Genomic DNA, 25,581 nt, shown 5'->3' with positions numbered 1-25,581 from the left:
CAATATCCCTCTGTTCCTATGGCCTTACCAGTTATTGAGCATGGGAGAGACTTATTGGGAGCGGTCAAAAGATTCTCACAAGCAGAAGTAGCGAGAGTGACAATTGAGGGGAGGGTGTTTATGTGTGTGGGGACGGGGCTGCATGGCACATCATTGAAGAGAAGACTGCGCGGCGCATGTTCTGAGGGTGATTTTGTGCTGTGGTTTCCGTCAGGGAGCTCTCTGGAGAACAGCATTGTGCGCTGGTGCTGCATAAGTGCAGCAGAACAAAACAAATGTGAAGAATGGGCATTGAATACAAAGTCCACGCCACTGGTCTGCATTAGAGCGACGTCGGTGAGCCACTGCATCGAAATGATGAAGGTACCGATTTCAGTCAAAATGTAATATTAAACATTTAATGATTCAGTGATCAGTGATACCTTATCGTCTCATGTAGCAGTGAAATGTTTAGTTTTGCATACACCCCAGTAAAATCATACAGCGGACCTTGCCGAGACAGTACACAAGTGTTGCCATGTTTTGACACCAACAAAGTTACAAACGTTCACCGAACAATCCTATCTACTGCGTGCCGCTGCAGGTGTAGGAAGAGATTTTCCAGCGATGCTGCCTGGATTAGAGGGTATTAACTATCGAGAGAGGTTGGACAGCCTTGGATTGTTTTCCCTGGAGCCTCAGGAAGTTAAAGGGAGACCTGATAGAAGTTTATAAAATGATGGGAAGCATAGGTAAGGGTAGATAATCAGAACATTATCCCAGGATAGAAAAGGGCAAAGCTTTGAAGACGTGGGAAGGAAAGTTTAAAGGTGATGCATGGGGCAAGTCTTTCACAGAGGAAGTGGTGGGTGCTGGAACTCGCTCTCTGGGGTGCTGGTGGAAGCAGATGCGATAGTGGTGTTTCAGAAGCTTTTGGATAGGCACAGGGATAGGCAGGGAATGAAGGGGTGTGGAGCACATGCAGGCAGAAGGAATGTGTTTAAGGGGGCACCATGCTTGGCACAGATAATGTGGGCTGATGGGCCTATTCCTGTGCTGTACTGTTCTATGTTCTAGCTATATATTCACCAAGAAGTCCTGTGCCACTCATGAATGCACAGACTGGGTGTCCAGTCCTCAGTAAGGACTCACGACAGAATTACCTTTTCTTTTCCAGAGGGATGAGGCGGATGCTGCCTCTCTGGATGCAACTCATGCCTACATTGCTGGGAAGTGTGGCCTTGTTCCCGTGGTAACAGAACACTACGGTGAGTGAGTGGTCCATTTGACAAGCTCTCGCATTGATAGAGCTGTGAACTATAGAATCATTGAAACAGGGATGACAATAGATGACAATGGCTGTCAGATTCATTATCAAACATCGGAATATTCCCAGCTGTAACTGTTTTTAAGTTCAGAATAATTTGCACCATTCAGTTCCTCCTGACACGCACTACCCAGGCATTCCCAATGTTGTCTCCTCCTCTCCCAGCTTTACCATAACTTAAAGCATACTAATCTCCTTGTTTTTACCGGGTTCATTCACTGAACACATCTGCATAGATGCTGCCTGACATGCTGAGTATTTCTAAGATTTGCCATCTATCTGTCAAAGGCTGTGTGATGGATGAACTTCGGATGATATCTACCTACTTGTACTCGTGCATGGAATGATTTGTCCGGATCGTACGCAAAACGTCACTTTTTCACTGTATCCTGGTACACATGACAGTAATAAACTAAAACCAAAGCAGTGTCACAGCTACATTCTCACACAGAGCACTGTATGATATCAGAGAGTGTCGCAATGTGGTAAATAACATAGAGACCCTTCTGACCTTAGGTTGGATGGTTTTGATGTAGAAACAGAGATCTGCAGATGCTGGTTTATACCAAAGATAGACAAAGTGCTGGAGTAACTCGGCGGGTCAGGCAGCATCTTTGGGAAAAAAAGAATAGGTGATGTTTTGGGTCGAAACCCTTCTTCAGACTCAAGAAGTCAGAAGAAGGGTCCAGACCCAAAATATGCCCCAGAGATGCTGCTTGACGCGTTGACTTACTCCAGCACTATGTGTCTATCCTTGGATGGCTTTGAGCCAGGTTTCTCTCTTCCAGTGCTGACTTTACAAAGCGTGTCCTTAGCCCAACACGTCTGACCCACGCGTTAGCTCTGTGACCTCAATGCTACCACTAGGGCTGTTTGTGTCTTCCAGGGGGCGGCTGTGGAATGGCCAGCGACACTGACAGAGATGCTCACGGAGGGCCAGAAGGTAAAGCACTCGGAGAATAAAAACCACTGCTAGAATTTTAACCTTTGAATAACATTGACACAGCCTCTCTCTCCGACTGTTGATAATTTACAATGTCCTATTTGGGGTCAAAAATGGGCAGCATACACCCAGGGGGCTGAAGGGCTGTCTGTATGCTGCATGCCTCTATCCACACTGAGAATTCCCCAGCTTCATGTGGAGTTTCTCCGGCTGGCTTTTGGCCTGTGGTTGCTTGGTGACTTCCGTTTCCTCTCGAGCTTCATCACTTTCTTCAGCACTTTTCTCCTGAGGTTTCGCAATGAAAATAGAATCAGAATCTCACCTAGGTCCTGAAATATTGAATATTAATATTCAATGACTCAGAAAACACTAAACATTAATAATAATTAAACTTTAATGATCAATGGTGTTTTATCATTAATGTTTTATTATTATTAATGTTTATTGTTTTCTGAGTCATTCGTGACTGTCACCGTATGTCATGTTGTTACATGGGCGGAGCACCAAGGCAAATTCCTTGTATGTGAATACTTGGCCAATAAACTTACTTACTTACTTAATAGAAGGTGCCAGTAGTGCTGAGTGCCATAGACACTGCCCGTGCATGAAGGTGCTGTGATCAGAAGTATGATTTCCAATGCCACGCAGTGTTCCTGGCCTCTCGCATGTCAGTACTTTGCTCCGCCATTGTAACTCCCAACGTTCCTCATCCTACACTTCCTCACTGTTGATTGATGAGAATGTGAGGAAAATAAAATGGGATTGGCATAAATGTATTTGATGGCCAGCATGGGCTCTGTGGGCCGAAGGGCCTGTTTCCTTGCAATATTATGCGATGACTGAGGTTGACGCTCATGTTGTTGAGGAGCTGGGTGGAGTGACAGCAGGAGGTCACACGACTCCTGGTATCTCCTGTTATTGTTCACACTGAGCCAGGGTAAAGAGAGACCTGTGTTGGCAGGAGGCAGTGTGGTGTGTAGGGGTATAGTTAGTCAGTGTGAAGGGGGAGGGATCATTGACTGGGTTGGGACTTGGAGGTCAAGTGATGGGGAGAAGAGTGAGTAGAGGAGTGAGCTGGGGGGGGGGGGGGTTGTCAATGGGGGAAATAGGAGGTTCAATGGGTGAAATAGACATGGGCGGGTAGGATCGATGGGGGGTTGGGGGTGAGTGGGTCAGGCAGTAGAGGGTGGGTGTCAGTGGGAAATCAGTGAGAGGTGGGAGGGTCAGTGAGGGGTGTGAGGGTTGGAGGTCTGGGTGTGGGCGGTCAGTGGGGGGATCAGTGGGGGAGGGTCAGTGGGTAGGGGTCAGTGAGAGGGGTCAGAGGGTAGGGGTCTGAGTGGGGGAGGGTCAGTGGGGGGGATGGGTGGTTAGTGGGCCATCTGCAGCACTGCTTGCTGCCATTCACGTGGCATCAATTGAGTCACTGGCCGGTGATGACTGGGTTAGTGAGTGACCAGAGGCTCCGTGTGGGTCTCTCATGTACGTCAGTGCCTCTCACCTACCCTGTGTCCCGTTGCAGCGGCGTCTCCCATCTATGCGCTCTCTGTGGTGAAGAAGACTTCCCGAAGCGAGAACATATTTAACCTTGGCGGCAGGAGAAGCTGTCACGGCCACATCTACAGCCCCGCCGGGTGGCTCCTGTTAACAGAATACACTGTCAATACCAGCAACAACGCCACTGGCAGCTGCAACATCAATAAAGGTACGTATGCTGGGAACCTGTATGTGTGTGTGTGTCTGTATGTATGAATGAGTAAGCAAGGGAGAGTGTCTGTCTGTGTGTGAGAGCGTGCGTGCATGTGTGTATTTTCCAGGTGAGAGGGAGAGTGAATGTGTGCAAACTTTGTGTAACCCAAAACCTGCAGATGCTGCAAGCTGCTTGTAGTTCTGAAGTTCGGTGACTCTTAATTTTGATTGTGTTTCTTTCCCCGTTGATTTCTGACCTGCTGAAATGCTTCAATCCTGTTGTTTCTGCATTCGTCTCACAGCTTTGCCTCAGGGTGAGTGTGTGCCTGTGTGTGAGATTAGGTGACTGTGTGCCTCTGTGTGTAAAGTGTGTCAGAATAGAGCAGCATGTGCCTCTGCATACAGGTGCGTGTGAGAGTGTGTGTCTCTGTGTGCAGATGTCTGTAAGACTCTGTGATTGTACTCCTCTGCTGCCCGCAGGTGTGTGTGTGTGTGTGTATGTCTCCGTACAGGTATGTGCTTGCAGGTGTGTATGTCTCTGTGTAGGTGTGTGTGTCTGTGTCTCCCTCCGTGCAAGTGTGTGTGTGCGGCTCTCTGTGTGCATGTGTGTTTCTGCATGCAGGTGTGTGTGTGTGCGCAGGTGTGTATGTCTCTGCATGCAGGTGTGTGTGTGCGTGCAAGTGTGTGTGTCTCTCTGTGTGCAGGTGTGTGCGTGTGCAGGTTTGTGTGTGTGCAGGTGTGTGTGAGTGTCCAAGTTCAAGGAACTCACTGCATTAGTTTCTCAGGAGAGCTGGGACTAAATCAAACCTCACCCCTGGAGACAGGCAATGGCGGTTGGTAGGTGACATGAGGTTTTAGTTACTTCAGAAACAATCTATGTCTGTCCCCAACTCCACCTCCCCTCCTCTGCTCATGATACATTGTGATCGCCTGAACCTCTGGATCGTCCAGGCATCTGAGGGACTCCACTGCCCTAGTGCAAACACCCAGGGAGTACAATCACTGGAACAATCATATTATTTTTATTCCATTGAAAGCTTTTGATCATAAAATTATTGGAGATGGGAGAAAGAGAATTGGACTCGGTCATAGCTTTTGGAGATGGGAGGTTCAGTCATGGGATCCCCAGGAGAATGCCAACCCTCCACTGGTTCAGTTTAGTTTAGGTACAGCCAAAAGCTTTTGTTGCGTGCTACCAGTCAGCGGAAAGACAATACATGATTACATTTGAGCCATTCGCAGTGTACAGATACATGATGAAGGGAAGGACGTGAGATTTAACAGAGTGGAGCGTTGTACTGCATGATTGCAGATCCACTCCTGTGACTGGCACACAAACAGTCGCCTGGGTTGGGTTGGGTTGGGTTGGGCGCCATCTTCACATGGCTGCCCCCCCTCCCCCCCCCGTATTGCTCCCGCCCCAGTCCCTCCCGGTACATATAATGGATGATGGCAGACTATTGAACTGTGGAAGTCATCACACTGACCGCGGCAGCAGACATGTTCAGGAGAGGGAGAGTCGGTAGACAACACCAGGAGTTGGCCGGGTTTTGCCCCTTTAGCTCCCCAAGTCCGTTCTGCAAGTGCTAAGGACAGTGAGAATCTGGTGGTCACCACAGACTTCCACCACAAAGCAAGGCAGCCCCACTCCTAGAGTTAACGCTCTCACTCGTGAACCTTGCATGTTCTGTCAGTGCCTCTCTCTCCCACTGATCTCCAGCCTATGCAGATTACTTCCGTAAGGCCTGTATGCCAGGGGCGAGCGTTAAGGGCAAGCTTTGTAAAGTCTGCATTGGATGGGAGCAAGCTGGCTCGAAGCCATCCAACCTGAGATGTGCCGCCAACCACGATGAACTCTACTACGGGAACATGGGTGCCCTGCGGTAAGTAACACACCTGTAAACACCATGTCAACAGCGTCTGCTGCCCTTTATCCATCTGCTGGGGGATGCTCAGGGTATCTAAGCTCGCAAGGCAATTGCAAAAACACAGATCTTCTGCTTGGTTTATTTTCCATGTAGTCAGGATAAGTACTAAGATACAAAGGGCAGGAACCTAACCTCCTGGGGTCCACCTTGTACTCTGAGGTCCCTCAGGCTAAGGTAGGGTGAAGATGTGAACAGAGTTGTCCATCTGCAACCCATCCTTAGTGTAAGTTGGCCATGGGCGGAGTGCTGTTCCACCCTCCGCTACCCAAGGCCTGCTGAGCCTCAGTGTAGGCTCACAACTGAAAGGCTGTTGATCAAACATGCAAGGCTGGAGTTTCACTCCTAATGCGCACTGTCCTTGGGACGACTGTGATGAGGACGAGTTGATCAATCGTTGTGGAAAATGCTGCCATGGTCCTTGTCAAGGTCCATCCTGGGCAGCTGCGAGACACTCAGAACCATGGGCTGCTCCCAGGGATACGTACTGAGACAGGCAGCAAGTGCTGCAACCTCATAGTGGTCAATAAATTCTTCATGGTCAATAGGCCCTAGTCCTGATCTCTGTACCACAGAGGGGAGAAGAGCAAGACTTTACACATGTGAAAGATCATCTCCTCTCAACTGGATTCCACTCCCAATCAGCACAGGGTGACGAGGAGAAACAGAGAAGCTGTAAGCAGTTTTGACTGAGAAAAAACTGTGGTTATGTGAGGAACTTTGGAGCTTTAAGATCACAATTGGAACAGGTTAGAATGGGATGTTCAAATGCAGTCTTAGGTGCCTGGGAGCTGACTCAAATGTCACAGGTAACTTAGTCCTACTTTATTTGTCCTTTTCAATTTCCATGGGCCTTTTAACCCAACCCCCACATGCAATATCTCAGATGCCTGAAGGTCCCAGGAATACAGACCCATGAATAGTCAATGGGAATTAGAAGAATAAATATGCCAGGAGATTGCAGACAGCTGCAAGTCAAATAAGGTTGTTGTAGTAGGGGATTTTAACTTTCCCAATATTGACTGGGAAAAGCATAAATGGGTGCAATTCCTCAAAAGTGTTCAGGACAGTTTTCTCAAGCAGTATCTAGAGGCCTCCACATGTAAGAGGGCAACACTGGATCTAGTATTGGGAAATTGGGAAGGGCACGTTAATGAAGTGTTTGTGGAGGAGCCTTTTGGGGTGATCTTATAGAGGTGTATAAGGGGCGATCTTATAGAGGTGTATAAGGTCATGAGAGGACAGAACCTCTTGTCCAGAGTAGGGGAGTCGAGGACCAGAGGACATAGGTTCAAGGTGAAGGGGAAAAGATTTAATAGGAATCTGAGGGGTACCTTTTTCACACAAAGGGTGGTGGGTGTATGGAACAAGCTGCCAGAGGAGGTAGTTGAGGCTGGGACTGTCCCAACGTTTATGAAACAGTTAGACAGGTACATGGATAGGTCACGTTTGAAGGGATATAGACCAAACGCAGGCAGGTGGGACTAGTGCAGCTGGCACATGTTGGCCGGTGTGGGCAAGTTGGGCCGAAGGGCCTGTTTCCACACTGTATCACCCTATGACTACAATAAACACAGTGGGTATAATTAGTGATGTTTCTCCAGGTGTTTGGTTGGGAATTCCAACAGGAAAAACTTTGGAGATGTCGCTTTCCTGGAGCATCATAACTTGATGGAAAACATTGAGGGTAAGTCAGAGCCCATTTTTTTGTGATAACTTCAAGTAACCCTTGTTTTCCCTCCCTCTCGGTCCCTCTCCCACCCTAGTATTCCGACTAGTTTCACTGTCCTCCTGTTTAATTTTACTGTTCGTATGCCTCGTTGTCACCTTCCCCTCTCAACTATGGACCATTCTACATATCATTGTCTGTTTTGATCTGTCATTTTCACACCTAACCCTTCCACATCTCTAGTCTCCCTCCCCCCTGACTCTCAGTCTGAATAAGGGTCTCGACACGAAACGTCACCCATTCCTCCTGTCCAGAGATGCTACCTGTCCCGCTGAGTTACTCCAGCATTTTGTGTCTGTCTTTGGCGTATAACCAGCATCTGCAGTTCAAAATTCTTACTTGCTGCAGCACAAGAGAATATGTAAACATAGTACACTGTAAACAATATAATAAACGAGAGAGGAAAAAATGGTCAGTGTGTGTGTGTATATATACACATAATCACAAATACACACACACACACATATATACATACACACATATATACACACACACACACACACACACACACACATATACATACACACATATATATATACACACACACACACACATATATACACACACATATATATACACACACATATATATACACACACGCACACATATGTACACACAAAAAAAACAATAATAGTGCAATAATAACTGCAGTTCCGTCCTGCGCAGGATTATTGAAAGTCCGCTCGGGCTTTGACAGGAATGATTCTGGCAGGCGGCTCATTAACGGAAGTCTCTCTTCCCGTGCAGGACTGGGCAGAAGTGGCTGGGCCACCGGCTGGACGTCTGATGACTTTGAGTTGTTGTGTGTGGACGGAACCCGAGCCCCAGTCACAGAGTGGCAGAGATGCAACATGGGACCCGTCCCGCCAAACATTGTCATGACCAGGTCCGTCATTGCCACCAAAATTAAAGACTTCCTGATGGAATCCCAGGTTTGTATCCATCCACTACTGACATATATTTCATCCTCTGGGCTGCAGGAAAGAAGAGGACAAAAAAATTATACCGATCAACTCACATTAACATTATGCTTAAGAAGAAACTGCAGATGCGGGAAAATCGAAGGTACACAAAAATGCTGGAGAAACTCAGCGGGTGCAGCAGCCTCTATGGAGTTTACACAAACATGCTGGAGAAACTCCATAGATGCTGCTGCACCCGCTGAGTTCCTCCAGCATTTTTGTGTACCTTCACATTAACATTATCCTGTACACACTAGGGACAATTTACAATGTCACCAAACCAATTAGCCTACAAACCCGTAGGTCTTTAAAGTGTGGGGGAGAACCCGGACAACCCGGAAAAAAACCCCTCCACAGATCACGGGGGGAACGTACACAAACTCCGTCCAGACAGCACCCGCGGTCAGGATCGAACCCGGGTCTCTGGCGCTGTATTTTCGCTGTAAGGCAGCAACTTCACCGCTCTATCGTTGACTGCTTTCCTCCTCGTTTTAACAGGAACATTTCGGGCCCAGCTCCGACTCCGAATTCCAGCTGTTCCAGTCCCACAGGTACGGGGAAAGTGACCTGCTTTTCAAAGACGCCGCCAGGTGTTTGAGGCGAGCGGTTCACCAGCAATACACGGACATCCTCGGCCACCGCTACAGCAGCCTGGCCCGCTCCGTCTTCAGCTGCACTCATTCAGGTAGCGCTTCCCGACACTTTACAACAAGGAAACGCGGCTCACATCTACGTACTCGCCTCCCTCGGAAAGATTTCAAACACTCTTCTGGTATTTTGTTGGTTCACATGCTTGATCAATGGTGTTTTATCATTAATGTTTTATTATTATTAATGTTTAGTGTATTCGCAATTGTCACTGTGTCATGTTGTTACTTGTGCGCGGAACACCAAGGTAAATCCCTTGTATGTGAATACTTGGTCAATAAACTTATTCCCATCCTGTTGCTCCACAGAAATCCTGGGCTTGTGCAGCCGGGACGTCTGCAGCGACCCCTGAGGTCTCCGCTCCCCGCCCAGAGCCAGCGCACCCTCCCACTCGGGCAAAGGCTTTTGACAAAGTGCCTTGAATGTAGAGAATAATTGTTTAAAGTACTCCCGCCCGGGACTCGGATCGGCCGTCTGCGTGAATCGATGTAACCACCCGCTGTCTGCGTTTACATCCGTTTCTCTGCTCCCTCGCCGCTGGTGCCCCGAGTCTGGGTGAACCCCGCGTGAAATCGTCCAGGAACTCAACCCCACGCGTGTCAAAGGCCAAGCACCGACTCTCAGCTGTGGCCGAAGGGAGGCAGTCTTCGTGAAAAAGTGGACGAAGACTCCAGCTGTTCTACCGCGCAAGAAGGAACTGCAGATGCTGGTTTACATCGAGGATACACACAAAAAGCTGGAGTAACTCAGCGCCACAGGCAGCATCTCTGGAGAGAAGGAATGGGTGACGTTTCAGAAGGGTCTCGACCTGTCTGTTTCGTAAATGTTGGGATAGTCCCAGCCTCAACTACCTCCTCTGAGCAGCTTGTTCCATACACCCACCACCCTTTGTGTGAAAAAGTCACCCCTTAGATTCCTATTAAATCTTTTCCCCTTCACCTGAAACCTATGTCCTCTGGTCCACGATTCACCAACTCTGGGCAAGAGACCCTGTGCACCAACCCCATTTATTCCTCTCATGATTTTCTGGGGATCTTTAGAGCTCATAAATTCAACTCTTTATACGCAGCCCTGTTTTAGTTTCCCCTTTCGCTATAACGTAATTGGATGGATACATGGATAGCAAAGTTTTGCACGGATGTGGATGTGGACTGGGTGCAAGAATGTGGGACTAGCTCAGTTAGGCTAGGATGAGTTGGGCCGAAGGGCGTGTTTAGGAACTGTATGACTTCCTTTGGCACCGAGTTCCAAATAAACACTCCCCACGGTGTGAGTGACTTACTCTTCAGATCACCGTTTTCCCTTCACCTTAAACCTGTTCCCTCTAGTTCTAGACTCCCCTGTCCTGGGGAACAAAAATCTTGCTTTTCATAATCCCTCATAATCTTATTAATCTCTATAAGGTTACTGCTTGGTCAACTACATTAGAGTGAGAACACAGCTATCCACTCCTTCCTCATAGGTAGTCCTTTAATCCAGTCAACATCCTTGTGAAGCTCCTCTGTACTCTCTCTCTTCCCACATCTGCCTGTGCTGTACTGAATAGACCATTGTTTCCACCAGCCAGTCTCTGCCTCACCCCTCATCTCTTTTCCAGCCATTTTCTCTCTACCATATCGTCCTGACACCTGTTCCTGTTCCAAACCGTCGACCATCCCTTTGTCTCCACAGATGTTGCCCAATCTACTAAATTCCTACAGCAGTTTGTTTTTTGATCTTTTGTCACTATCATTGCTGCACATGTATAGAGTAAGTTTATGGCAAAAGTAACCAATCTATCCTCTGATGTCAAATCCCACCGCTTGTGACAGCCTCAATGTGATGCTGTCTACTGCATTATTTAGTGCAGTCATCTATGAACCAATGTTGTATAACGTTAGTACCTCCACCAATGTAAAGCACTTTGGCCAACGAGAGTTGTTTTTTAAATGTGCTATATAAATAAAAGTGACTTGACTTGAGTCATGGCTGATGTGTTAAAGGTCAAAGCACGTTATGAAATGCTTCGAAGTTTCCTTGGAGAACCAGCATAAATATTTGTTAAATCCATTAAAAAATAAAAAAAACGGACCCAGTACATTCAATGCATTACAAATTATAAAAGGAATTTGAACGAGTGTTTGGATAGGAAAGTTTTAATGGGATAATCCCATTTGCCTTGGATCGTGGCTCCAAGGATGATTCCTGAGATTTCCCATACAGTCAGTACCATGGAAGGGACTGCATTACATGCATAAGGGAGTAGAGAAGGCTCCAATTAACATTTGAATGCAGCAGTATCTCTCCGTCTGATAGAACCATAAAGGGCCAGATCGGTCTGCAGTAAGGCTCATACCACACTCTAGGAACATTACCATGACTAATTGAAAGATCAATAACCCAATTTATTGATTTATCAAACTACCAGTTTAAAACGTCCAGCTTTGCCAGTCTGGATCGAGGACGACTTGCCTACATGCTAGTTGCGAGTTTAATTGGCCCGTACATGAATGGGTTTGACATTGCACCCACTCACAGAGCAACGTCACCCATTCCTTCTCTCCAGAGATGGTGCCTGCCCCGCTCAGTTACTCCAGCATTTTGTATCCGTCTTCGATTTAAATCAGCATCTGTAGTTCTTCCCTACACATTCATTAAGTCGTAGAGTGTGAATGCACACATCATAATTAACATTAATGGAATGTATTTCACAGCCTCAGGTATCTTTATTCACAATACCGTCTTAGCAGCGTAACAATACACCACCGCCAGACTCAGTCCCAACATTTCATCGAAACATAGAAAATAGGTGCAGGAGTAGGCCATTCGGTCCTTCGAGCCCTTCAATATGATCATCCCAAATTAGTACCCCGTTCCTGCTTTTTCCCCCCACATCCCTTAATTCCATTAACACAAAGAGCTCAATCTAACTCTTAAAAACCCAGGTTTTCAGGTAAAGGCCAATAGTGCAAGAAAGCACTGGCACCCTCCCTTCCAAAGCAGAAGCAAATTATGCCTCGATGCAAGAAAACATTTTTTTTGCCCAAGTTCAAATTTTACTCTAATGTCAGGGTAGTTTTGTGACCAGATTAAAATGCTGCTGATCCTTTTTCCTCCTTTCTCACCGTTTGCTTCCCATGGGAACACAACTTAAGAGCCTTACTTTAAGGCTGCAGTTGGTGGAGATGCTGCTGCACAGCCAGAAACCTGGTTTAATTGCCATGATCACATTGAATGGCGGTGCTGGCTCGAAGGGCCAAATGGCCTACTCCTGCACCTATTGTCTAATCCTGACCTCGGGTGATGTGTGTGTGGAATTTGCACATGCTTCCTGTGACGGTGTGGGTTTCCTCCAGCAACTTTGGATTCTTCTTGCATCCCAAAGACGTGCAGGCTAATTGGCCTCTAAATTGCCCCTAGTTTGTCGGGAATAAGAAAGTTGGATAACATAGAACCTAGTGTGAACGGGTGATCAACCGGTTGGTATGGGCTTGATGTGCCCCATTTCTATGCAATATCACTAAACTAAGGGGCAGGATATGAATGAGAACAATCCCCATACAGAGGACAGTGAACATCCAGAGCTCCCCACAAACTGGTGAAAGCACTGAGCAGATCCATGACTGGGGTGGAGGTCACATCAGCAGCGGGTTCAATGGGCCAAATAGCCTCACGTGTTCTCCCCAAAAGGTTCATCCATGCACTGTGCAGAACCGAGCGCCAACCTGACTGCCCGCAGAACAAGACAAAATTAAAAAAAAACATTTTTATTAGTGTCATTGAAAATATACAGGACAACTCTTGAACAGAACACAATTAATAAATCTACACAGAGGGCACACAAATCACACGGGTACTCAAAAGGTACCAGTTAATTACATTTACAATAAAGCATTGTGTAATGGATTAGAAGCTGGTCAAATGCACGACATTCTGATCAACAAGACTAATCCAACTAAGTAACCAGCACTATCCGCGAGGTATAATATCCCTGGTGTGAAACCAAAGCTTGGAACCTCCAATATCAGCAATAAAAGGCAGAGGAGATGGAGTCACAAAAATCTGGCCTCTCCCATTAGCAGAGATATACATGTGTACAAGTGGGGAAAGGCCGACATTGACTAGAATTAAGCCTTGGTCCCACCCTCTGCGGTGTTAGCTGGTCTTCACCAAAGCTGCTCTGGAGATTTCACACTCGCCCCAATGCTCCCTGGGCTGGGAGTAGAGATTGGTACTGCACAGCAGGTGATCCACATCTCCTCCAGCTGACCAAGCAGAGCAAAAGTCAGCCAGCTCACACACACAACCTCACGGACAAAACAGTCGGCAATCAAACGCTTGAACAATTAATTGCATGGCATTCCACCACTGGTGACGGCACACAAGGTCAGAAGGCAGAGATGAGCTGTTCCTGATGAACAGCACAACAAAGGTGTTACTTACATGCAGTGCTATTCCCAGAGGTGTTGTGTCTGGGGGCCCAGAGTGTTATGTCAAAACCCAGTGCCCACTGCAGACATTACACCCGATTCCCTGCACGGGCACATCAAGAGGCAGAGAAGTGTTAAGGGGTAAACAGAAGCACTTTATACATGGTTAAACGCTAAGGCTGCCTTCACCTTCATTCCATGCACATTAAATAGGAAATGTTTGCTACTGAAACACAAGTTAGGTTCACGCTGTACTTTGTGTGTATTCTATGAAAATTATTACAAAGGCAAAAAGGTTCCCGTTGGTGCGCTGAAAATTAATCGGACAATTTGAAAACGTTCAGAAGAGATGTGAACTAGACCACTGCTTTAACTGGACGGCTGAGAACTCGGGGTCTGGGGCTGCATGGAAGAAATAAATAAAACAGAGCGCAGGTAACACTCAGCAAGTGAGGCAGCATCTGTGTGGGGGGGGGGGGGGGGGGGGGGGAAATAACATTTCAGTTCAATGACCTCTCGAGATCCAATGGAAAAAAAGAGGAAGTCTTGCCTCTCTGGTGATCACCCCCTGCCTGCCATTAAGCATCAGATGCAACGTGGTAGAGGGAAGTTTCTAGTTAAACTCAAATGGCAATGTCTGTAAAAAGGATTCTCTGGGGATCTGTTCCGCATCTGAGCAGCTACCTACTGGTTCATCACAAAGACTCCCTCTCATCCCACATGCATTCTCACGTCTAAAAAAACCAAGATGCCATCCAGGAGGATGGTCAGCAGGATGCAGCACCATCTTAGTCAATGCCAACTCCTACCCAATTCATAAAACCAAGTGAGCCAACCCCAAGGGAAAGATAGCAGCTGATGGAGTTTATAGCTGAAGCAGGTGAAGGGGGGGGGGGAGAAGAGACTTCCTGATCTGTGAACATGGGGATGGGAGAAGGGAAGATCTGCCAGTCTGAGGAATGAAGCACCCACAGCATAAGTACACCGTCAGCATGAACGGGGGCAACAAAGGCTGGAACACACACGTCAAGCAGGCATTCTGTGCAGTCTGGAAGGGAGTGCCACACTCTCAGGTACTGTCCAAACAAGGATGTACTCACAGCTGCAGTTCAAGTATCATTAAAAGACAAAGGCATTTAAAAAAAAAAAAGATTTCTCCTGATGTTCTGGCTAAACATTTATGATTTAACCTACTTGTAACCTTCTACAGCCACTCATCCTGTTACAGCCCATTGTACTTGATGTGGAGTTACTGTCTCAACGTTACTGATCCAGACTATCGGTCATCTCTCATTTACAGTTTGTGGAACCACGCTGTGCCTACACAATCCACATGACAGTAACCACACATCAATAAGCTATAAGGAACTGGGACAGTCCCAGAGGGTACACAAGCAGAAGAATAAATGCACATTCTTAAGTTGGGAGAAAAATCCAGAGTTGAGACGTACATTCTGGTGATACAGTGACTGCTGCTCTCCACTATAATCTCACTGCAGGAAGAGTCTCATGAAACCCCAATGGGTGGATGAGGCCGAGAAAGGAAACTTCTCCTTTTCCAGCTCATTTATTCAGGATCCTCCAGTCTTATCACGGCATAGTTGTCAATATCCGAGCTGGAAGACTTTTCAATCAATTGGATATCGTCATTCTCTAGTCAATTTCCTGGCATAATTCAAGTATCACCCAGGCCAAGCCCTCACGTGTACACCCTGGACTGGTCAGACATTGAGTAAACGTTGTTTGAGGGACGCTGAATTTGAGTCTTGCGTCCAAATGCCTCAGTGTTGGGGCATATATTTTTTTAAATGACCCCGAGTCCAAGAGTTGGGGGTTAGAGTTTCTCCTCTCTCAAGACTATCTGATTTCATTGTGGCATTATGATGATGATCTCATGACTACCCTGTGAAGAATAACTTGGCATTGAACAGGATGTGCAGATGATGTGTATTAACTATTGAGCCTCTGTCTACATCTCGGGTAGACGTCTATCCATGAAACAGTCTTGCATTCAGACACAAGATTTTAGACCTTTTATGTGAGAGGGCAGTAAATGGCTGATTGTACTCTATTTAAAGAACCAAGTACCCTGTATTTAAAAAATAAAGATGTTTCTAAGAGAACCTGGATACCAGGTACCATTTTTTGCGAAATTAAATCTCCAGTGAGTGCAGTTACAGGGAGGACTTGGCCAGAACAGTAACTCTCACAGTTTCAGCATATACACAGCACACAAATACTCAGCAAATTCAGCAGCTGGATCTCCTGTTGGCTGAAGTATTAACACTGGCTAGGGCGCACAGTTTTCTTCAACTGTGAAATCTTACACATCCACCCAAGGGCCACTATTCGGATGACTGCAACTTCAACGGTTGAACAACTCAGCTGTGCTCGGGCCAAATGCTCCAGAATGAATGAGTTAGAATGCGACGAGTCTCCTTCCTTGTCCGTGTATTAAATTGCTAATTCACTCTTTCCGACCACAAGGTAGTACCGCTGACAACGCTGCAATTTTATGAATATTTTAGTGAGCATTTAGGCATTCATTAGGAGTTAAGGTGCAATATTTATACAGTACTTCCTCAATTTCCCCATGCACACTAAAGCCTTATTGTGGTCAACTCAAATCACAGCACTCAGATCACAAAGCCAACTCAAATCTACAGCATCAGGGACGTCCACCTAACTGCGGTTAGAGTGGAGTTAGGCCAGTCTTTCCGTTCAAAACCCGAGTATGGCATACATTACCAAAGTACAGCATTAGGCTAATTAAATCTGCAGTAATTGTAAAATTTGATGTGGACCGACTAACATTGTGCCAGTATCAAAAATAAACCATGTATGCAACCCACCGTCAGGGCTCTCGCTGAAGCCGAGCCCTGGGTCACTGTTACACGGGGAAGCCCATTAGTTGTCAGGTTCAAGCAACTCTGCCCTCTGCTGGTCACTTTGCACGTCAGCAGCCCCTGAACTCTCGATGCTGGGAGATGAAGCAGGCAGGCACACAGAAGCACAGTACTTAATTTGGAAAATTTACTTTTAGAACTTCAGGCTCAAGTTGGTTAGATATTCAGCTACAAAAATATCAGCATCCCTCCTGATCAAACTGAACTCAACTAGAAAACGTTTAGAAGGTTTGGGCCCTCTGAGAATCAGCAGATCCAGCCTCAATCGGACACATTCAGATCCATTGTCCTGTAAACATTATAATATGCTCTCTGGGTTATGCTTCAGCCGTTGCCTCCTAAGAAATTAGTTTGCAGCAAATCAAACGTTGGGAGAAGGATGCAGCAGCTTCATTTGATTGCAAGCACAAGATGAACTTCATTTCATCCACCCCCTTCCACTTAGTTCTGAATAATTCTCCACAAATGCCTTCTACATATTCTATATATTCTTCCTTCACTGCTCACTCCCAACGAGAGTGGGTCAGTGCCATTTGCACAAGAGGCTGCTTAGGATTTGTCGCCTCCACTGGGTGTCGTCTCTTTAAAAAAACCAAAAAAAAAACCATGCAGCAGCCTACGAACTCCACACTATCCTTTCCCCAGACAAACAACAGATAGCAGGGTGGACCCACAGCGTAATTCCCCGTGAGGTGGGCCAGACGTGCAGAGACTGGCAACGCAGCCCTAGTCACGTATATCAGTGGCCTGTATCCTCTCCAGCCAGGAAGGCTTCCAACTCAGTCAGTTTTTGGACAAGTAGCGAGTCTATGTTCTCCTCCCGTGTACTGGCCTTCCTGCCTCGTGTCCGGCTCTGAACCTTCACGTGGGCATGCGCTCGCCTCTTGCGTGGAAGCGTGTAGTCCTGGAACTCCAACAGGCGCTTGCGTTTCTGGAGGCTGGTGCAGACGAAGGACCCCTTCTTCAGGACAGGCTCTTCGAAGATAGTCTCCAGGTACTTGCTGCAGAGAGAGAAAAGAATAATCAATCACACTGAGTACGAGGAGTCACGCTAGTTATAAAACACCTTGACATTCCTCTCAGGCAGTCGGCAACAGCGCATCGAGTGTGTTAGAAGAAGCACGTGTCTTGCACGAAGCACGAAGAAGCACGTGCCAACTCATCTATAGGTACACAAAAATGCTGGAGAAACTCAGCGGGTGCAGCAGCATCTATGGAGCGAAGGAGATGGGCAACGTTTCGGCCCGAAACATTACCTATTTCCTTCGCTCCATAGATGCTGCTGCACCCGCTGAGTTTCTCCAGCATTTTTGTGTACCTTCGATTTTCCAGCATCTGCAGTTCCTTCTTAAACAATTCGTCTATAGTTTAGTTTAGAGATAGATCGCAGAAACAGTCCCTTCGGCCCACCGAGTCCACACAGACCAGCGATCCCCGCACACTTACACTATCCTACACACACTAGGGACAATTGCACATTTATTACAAGCCAATTAACCTACAAACCTGTATGGGAGGAAACCGAAGATCTCGGAGAAACCCCACACAGTCACGAGGAGAACGTACAAACTCCGTACAGACAGCACCCACAGTCTGGATCGAACCCGGTTCTCTAGCACTGTAAGGCAGTAACACTACTGCTACACCACCATGCAATAGTAATAGGAAAGCAATAGTAAATCTCAGAATGTCAGGCTCACATTCTTTTTAAGGTAGCATAGTGGTCGGTGCTGCTGCCTTGCCTCATGGCTGCAGTGACCCAGATTCAATCCTGACTTTGGGCAATGTCTGTGGGGAGTTTGCATGTTGGTTGCAGGATGGACCTGCTTAGTTACTCCAGCATTTTGTGTCTATCTTCGGTATAAACCAGCACCTACAGTCCCTTCCTACGCATACTAACCATTCACCTTTCTAAAGTGCAGCTTGCAGGCCCATGACAACCTCAAACTTTCCCAATCCAGAGCTCCTCCCTCAGAGTTTGGGAAGCCTCAGACCAGACCAAGCACGGCTTCCAGATTATCACTTCCCTAAAGATAATAACAGTCAGCCCAACTAGGTCACCGATGTACTGCAGCTCCCATCTCAACTCCAGGGAGAGTGGGAGCACAAAACACCGCTTACTCTACCCACTCAAGGAAGAGATGATTCTCAGCCTGAGCGCAAGGAGGCAGGTCGAGCTCCCTCAGAGCCTGGCTATTCTTGAAGTGACGTAGCGTGATTTAGACACTGCTCAACCCTGGCAGTCCTGCTCACCATCCTAGAGTTGCTGCCTTACAGTGCCAGCGACCCGGGTTCCATCCAGACTACGGTGATGTCTATACGGAGTTTATACGTTGACTTGCGTGGGTTTTCCCCGGGAAGCTCAAGTTTTCTCGCACAGAGACGTAGAGGTCTGTAGGTTAATTGGCTTGGGTATAAAATGTAATATATATTCACGTACTCTCACTCTGAAGGAGTTGCCGTCACATCTTGCTCCCCTGCCCTTCCCACCCGATGACAATCCAGATGCAACAGTGCGTCAGATGGGGGGGGGGGGGGGGGGGGGGGCAGCATGCTCTACCCTCCCACTCTCAGCGAAAACTCCCCACACGCTCCATCTACACCACAACATGAACCATCTGGAAGCAAATGACTGGCTTCTGGCAAAGAGCCACTAAATTCAATGAAAGCCTGGCTGTTCAAGAAACGTCAGCTGCTGGGTATAAAAGTTGGTTGAAAAAGATTGTCTCCGTCTCTGCCCAAAGAACAGTCTGAAGAGTCTGAAGAAGGGTCTCGACCCGAAACATCACCCATTCCTTCTCTCCAGAGGTGCTGCTTGCCCTGCTGAGTTACTCCAGCTTTTTGTTTCTATCAAAGAACGTGATTGCTCCCTTACGTGCCAATCCAGGAGCAACCCGGGTTAGGAGCGGTGGAAGAGAAGTACTGAAGGCCACATTACTGGTAGGGACAGTGAGATGGCTTATTTCAGGATGGGTTAGGTTTTGGCAGCGAGCAGCTGGGAGAAGTGAATGGAGCCAAACACAAGGCAAGGACTGATGACTGGCTCCCCCCACCCCCCGTCTCCACATACAAAATATGGCCGCATAGTGCCAGGGGTTCATCCTGTCTGCGTGGATAGGCATCAAAGGAAGGTAGACAAAATGCTGGAGTAACTCAGTGGATCAGCAGCATCTCTGGAGAAAAGGAATAGGTCGAGACCCTTCTTCAGACCATCTGTGTGGAGTTTTAACCACATGAGTTTCCCCACAGACGTTGAGGTTTCCCTCCACATCCCAAACTCCAGGTTGTTGGTTGGTTAATGTGCAGCTAAAATTGTCCCTAGCGTCTGGGGGGGGGGGGTTTGTGAGATTGTCAGGAGAATTGAAAAAATAGGATTAGTGCAGGATAATGGTGGTGGGCATGGATCTGGTGGGCCGAATGGCCCGCTTCTGTGCTGCGTGACTGTGAGGAAGTTGAACCAGTGGGGTCAAGCAATGTATGCAACAGCACACATCAATATTGCGTAGACAACTTACAATGAAGGTACACAAAAAGCTGGAGTAACTCAGCGGATCAGACAGCATCTCTGGAGAGAAGGAATAGGAGACGTTTCGGGTCGAGACCCTTCTTCAGATCCTTTCACAGCCAACGTACAATGTTAGTTCCCAGTAAAACCCAGAGGGAAGCATGTTTCGCCACGACATACCTGTGTGCAGATGGTGACTTGTAATTCTGGTTAGTGTATATCTCCTCCAAACTGAATTCTTTTTTCTTTAATCTAAAAATAAGAAAAGGCAGAGATTAATTATCAAACCATCCAGTGAGTTTTGTGGAACAGCATGAGCTGGAGCCAGGTGCATTATACTGACCGCTTGGCTTTGGGCAGGCCCATGGGCGTGAGGTTGGTGTCCTGCTTGGGAATGGTTTTTCGGATTCGGATCTGGGACACCTTTCTCAACGATCCATTCGATTTGCCGACCAGCTTGTTAGCGGACGCAGTGTCCTGAAGAGAGCAGTCAAGACGGGTCATTATCAGGTGACGACACCATGGAGGTTGTTCAACCTACTCACTCTATCCCAATAGATCACCCTTTCCCCTCAACACCTAAACTCTTAACCTCAGTCGTATGCTCTGGTGAATCACTGCCAATATCCTGAGGTGTGGCTCCCAGCACAGAATGTACCCAACTCCATTCCAGTTGGAGTCTGGCCAGAGCTCGATGCTGGTCAGTCCACTCACGTACAGACTGGTTCCATGTGTGGATTAAAACCCTACAAAAACTCAACAACTACCCGCAATAAAGAAATGACACCACAGAAAATGACATTCAATACATCAGGACATCGTTTTGCCCTTCCAACTCGAGCAATGTTATCCCATCTTGGCAACACGCCCTTTAACCATCTGTCCTTCTCTGCTTTCACCCACTCCATGGGAAAGGATGAAAGGTCTGGTAAACGGAATGGAGTACAGACCGCTTGAGACTTAACTCAATGGCAGGCCCTGCCTCGGGGATGAATGCATTCCCTTTTTGCTTAAAACCCTATTGGCTTATTTCAGGTCAAGCTTCAGATGTTTCAGGTTTTTGCTGGAAGAGCTCCTGAATTTTGCTATAATTTACGTGAAAAGATCGTTCCAAATTGGATTCTTAGCCCCCCCCCCCCCCCGATGCTTCTCCTGCAGCGGGCTCGGTGAAGGTGCAAGACGAGTCTCACTTGCCTCTTTTTTCTGGGTGTGTAGTTGAGTTTTCACGTAGGTGATGCTGGGGATGGGTGATGAGGCGGAGGGGTACGAGCTCTCAGCAACAGTGCATTCTGCAGTTGAGGTAGGTGGGTCCGCCAAAGTAAGAAAGGGCTCGACGATGCAGGCAAAGCTCAGGTGCTGTAGATTACTGAGGGAAAAGGACAATGATTACTTCCCGCCCTCCTTCAGAACAAGCCCAGTCACAACACCCAAACGCTTAAACTCCTTCAGAACAAGCCCAGTCACAACACCCAAACACACAAAAACAACATGCCCCAAAGGTCATGTCTTATATAGACACAAAAAGCTGGAGTAACTCAGCGGGACAGGCAGCATCTCTGTAGAGGAGGAATGGGTGACATTTCGGGTCGAGACCCTTTTTCAGACGTGACCTCGACCCGAAACATCACCCATTCCTTCTCTCCGGAGATACTGCCTGCCTGCCCCGCTGAGTTACTCCAGCTTTTTGTGTCTATCTTCGGTTTAAACCAGCATCTGCAGTTCCTCCTTACACATTATATCTTATGTAACAGATACCAGCAAAACCACTGCTCCATCCGCACTGCCTGAAGGTTGCCAGGATTTGGCAACACCGGCCATCTGGTTCTTGTCCAGTGGCCAACCTGGCACAGTTCAGCCCACCTGACAACCAGGTCCAGAGTGCAGCTCATACGATGTGGCCACAATCAGCACTCCCAGGGGCCTCTGTCACGATCACCTGGAGTTGCAGCTCCCAGCGACCGCTCTCCCCTCGTGCTGAGCTCCTGTACAGTGTCACAGACACACACTGCCCTAGATACGAACAACAGTCCTCCTTATACACCACAATTCCCTGGAATGATGTGGCACTCGATGAAGCTATCCCAGCGTTAAACAATCTACGTATATTTCAGGAACCAGGGGATTTGGGGGAATTCTAGATCAGCTACTCTCCAACAGCTATTCAGGGTAAGAATCCTATCTGTTACTTGGGAAGGAAGCCCATTTTCACATTCAATGAGCCAGAGTTAAAAATTGGCACAATTTTTGAGTGGAAAGAATTATCTGTCCAGTGTAGAGCTGCTGCAGCAAGCAGTGCCTGGCTGGTAAATAGTTAACCAGTGGGAAGAGAAGTGGAGGAATCTACAACAGCTCCCAGCCTGAAACAGCAACACCCACGTTTATAGTCAGCTTTCTCTAGTCAAGGCCATCATTCTTTAATTGTCCACGTGGGTGGCTCTGACACTTGCCTTCTCTTCTTGGTCTGTTGGAGTAGCAGTGACTTGGCTTCATTCAAACTGGCTCCATTCCCAGTGAGAAAACAGGGCGGAAGGTAACTGAATAAATAAACACAGGTTATTGAACATAAATGCATGCTGAAGGGAGGGCAAACAGATTGATCCCAAAGAGGCAAGGCTTTTTCCAAATGGATCACCAGAATCACAAAGGATTTAACTTTTAGACCACAAAACAGAAGAAATGTCATTCAGCCCATCGAGCCTATTCCACTATTCAATCACGGTTGATCTATTTCCCCTCTCAACCCCATTCTCCTGCCCTCCCCGCCACCTATGATGCCCTTACTAATGTCTGTGGAATTCTTTGCCTCAGGTGGAGGCAGGTTCTCTGGATGCTTTCAAGAGAGAGCTAGATAGGGCTCTTAAAAATAGCAGAGTCAGGGGATATGGGGAGAAGGCAGGAACAGGGTACTGATTGGGGATGATCAGTCATGATCACATTGAATGGCGGTGCTGGCTCGAAGGGCCAAATGGCCTACTCCTGCACCTATTTTCCATAATCAAGAACCTATCAATACTGCCTTAAAAATACCCAGTGTATTGGCCTCCACAATTATATTTGGCAGTGAATTCCACAGATTCACCACCCTCTGGTTAAAGAAATTCCTCCTCGGCTCCATTTTAAAGGTATGTCCTTTTATTCCGAGGCTGTGCCCTCTGGTTCGTGGATTTTCTTCATGGGGCATTGGGAACCTCTGACACAAGGATGAAAAGGTCTAATCAAGCATGTTCTACCATTCAGCTACGTCACAGTTGATTTACAATCCAACTCAAAACTTCCATTCTGAAATTTTTTAATGGACGCCTCGCCTCAAACTATCCCAGGTCTAACCTGAAGAGAATGACCCTGTGATCAAGGGTGTACAGGCAGAAATAGTTTTTCTCTTATCTTCCCAAGCAAATCCTTCCATCATTAATTAATACTCAAAGGAATTCTATTCTGACTACTGAACCTGCTCTTATAACATGCTTTTATCTTCTACAATATTGTTTTGTTTAGTGATACAGCGTGCAAACAGGCCCTTCGGCCCGCGTCCACACCAATCACCCATTCATACTAGTTCTACATTAACCCACTTTCACATCCACTCCCTACACATTTGGAACAATTTACAGCAGCCAATTAACGTACAAACTTGCATGTCTTTGGGATGTGGGAGGAAACTGAAGCGCCCAGACGAAACCTATGCTATCACAGTGAGAACGTGCAATCTCCACACAAGCAGCACCCGAGATCAGGATCGAACCTGGGTCTTGGCACTGCGAAGCAGCAGCTCCACAATCTGCGCTATTGTGCCACCCCTTTTCTTGCAGGTCTGCACTCCAACCATCCAAGATGGTCAAATCATGAGAGGAATAGATCGGGTAGATGCACAGAGTCTCTTGCCCAGAGTAGGGGAATCGAGGACCAGTGGACATAGGTTCAAGGTGAAAGGGAAAAGCTTTAATAGGAATCTGAGAGGTAACTTTTTCGCACAAAGGGTGGTGGTTGTATGGAACAATCTGCCAGAGGAGGTAGTTGAGGATGGGACCATCCCGTCATTTAAAAAAAGTTAGACAGATACATGGATAGGACAGGTTTAGAGGGATATGGACAAAGCACAGGCAAGTGGGACTAGTGTAGCTGGGACATTGTTGGCCAGTGTGGGCAAGTTGAGCCGAAGGGCCTGTTTCCACACTGTATCATTCTATGATTCTATGAATACATAATTCCTGAGGCACTGCTTCCAACCCTGGACCCATATTCCTTATGTAGTTTATCCAGAAATTGAAACCAGCAAACTTCCACCCTATTGTATTTCACACCTCAAGAACGACAAACTTTAAAGTCATATTTTGTACTGATTCAAGAGATTTCTTTATATGGACAAAAGAATGAAAAATAAAAATCACTGATTGGGTAGGCAGGACATATCAGATGAATGTCTGATGACAATACCAAAGCAGCTACTTTAGGGAAAGCTGAGAGGACAAACGCTCAGTGTACAGAAAAAGAGATTCAAAGAGCCGTGAAGAGTGTTAACACTGGCACACTACTGGCAACATGCATTGGATTGTGCTGTTTGCTGTAATAAAAGCAGCACTCATTCTCCTGAGGAAGCAAAATGTCAGTCTAGAATACAGCATAGAAATATGTCTTTCAGTCCACCTTGCCCATGCTGACCAAGTTGGTCGAGTGGGTTTAGTCCCATTTGCCAGCATTTGGCCTTTAGCTCTCTAAACCTTTCCGATCCATCTATCTGTCCAAATGTATTTTAACAGTCATAATTGTATGAGTTTCTATAGCTTCCTATGCATGGTCTCATAATAAATACAGAGTGCGAAAGTTTCCCCCAAACCAAAATCTCTCCCATTTCACCTTAAGCCCATGGCCCCCACCGTGGGAAAAAGACTGAGCATTCACTTTCTCCATGCGTTTCATGATCTTGCACACCTTAATAGGTTCACTCCTCAGCCTCCTACATTCCAGAAATAAATGCTCCCGGCCTTTCGAACCTCTCCCGAAAACTCAAGTCCAATGTCCAGGATATAGCCTGATGAATCTCCTCTGTACCCTTTCCAACTTGATGACATCCCTACTGTAGCTGGGCGACCAGAACTGCACACAATACTCCATGTGTGGTCTCACCAGTGACTTGTACAGCTGCATCATGATGCCCCCTACCTTTGTACTCAATACCCATCCCAACGAAGGCAAGAGTGCTTAACATTTACCACTCTGTTCCCCTGATTTGCCACCATTAGGGAACCATGTCTCTATTCTCCCATATCCGTGTTCTGCAACAATCTTCAGGGTTTTATCATTTACTATGCAAGTATTGCCCTGGTTTGACACACCAAAGTGCAACACCTCACACTTGCCAGAGTTCAATCTTATTTGCCATTCCTTGGCCCACCTTCCCAACTAATCTAGATCCTGTTGGAAACAGATATTCTTCCTCACTGTCCACTAGGTCACTGTCCTTTTGTATCATCTGCAAATTTACTCAATGTTAATTACATTGTCATCCAAATTATTGACATTGAGAGATATATATATATATATCCCCCTACAGCACATCACTGG

The 25,581-nt window shown here is 47.0% G+C and overlaps 2 protein-coding genes across 2 annotated transcripts in view; one reads left to right on the top strand and one right to left on the bottom strand.

The window, feature by feature from the left end:
• The window catches only part of LOC116987446 (melanotransferrin-like), a 31,669-nt gene extending 21,669 nt beyond the window's left edge, over nt 1-10,000 (top strand). The window contains exons 9-17 of the mRNA XM_033043502.1: nt 215-363; nt 1,157-1,247; nt 2,193-2,249; nt 3,769-3,951; nt 5,656-5,818; nt 7,465-7,547; nt 8,337-8,521; nt 9,050-9,236; nt 9,508-10,000. Coding sequence (XP_032899393.1) covers nt 215-363; nt 1,157-1,247; nt 2,193-2,249; nt 3,769-3,951; nt 5,656-5,818; nt 7,465-7,547; nt 8,337-8,521; nt 9,050-9,236; nt 9,508-9,551 — 1,142 coding nt within the window. The 3' untranslated portion in view covers nt 9,552-10,000. The remainder of the gene's footprint in view (nt 1-214; nt 364-1,156; nt 1,248-2,192; nt 2,250-3,768; nt 3,952-5,655; nt 5,819-7,464; nt 7,548-8,336; nt 8,522-9,049; nt 9,237-9,507) is intronic.
• Nucleotides 10,001-12,929: 2,929 nt separating this feature from the next.
• Nucleotides 12,930-25,581, bottom strand: part of prr14l (proline rich 14 like) — a 42,238-nt gene continuing 29,586 nt past the window's right edge. Inside the window, exons 7-11 of the mRNA XM_033043031.1 lie at nt 22,467-22,553; nt 21,214-21,385; nt 20,363-20,496; nt 20,200-20,271; nt 12,930-17,515 (exon numbers count right to left, since the gene is read on the bottom strand). Coding sequence (XP_032898922.1) covers nt 17,254-17,515; nt 20,200-20,271; nt 20,363-20,496; nt 21,214-21,385; nt 22,467-22,553 — 727 coding nt within the window. The 3' untranslated portion in view covers nt 12,930-17,253. The remainder of the gene's footprint in view (nt 17,516-20,199; nt 20,272-20,362; nt 20,497-21,213; nt 21,386-22,466; nt 22,554-25,581) is intronic.

This window comes from Amblyraja radiata, chromosome 25 (genome assembly GCF_010909765.2).
Source record: "Amblyraja radiata isolate CabotCenter1 chromosome 25, sAmbRad1.1.pri, whole genome shotgun sequence".
Classification (NCBI taxonomy): domain Eukaryota; kingdom Metazoa; phylum Chordata; class Chondrichthyes; order Rajiformes; family Rajidae; genus Amblyraja; species Amblyraja radiata.
This window is presented reverse-complemented; position numbering and strand designations above follow the sequence as displayed.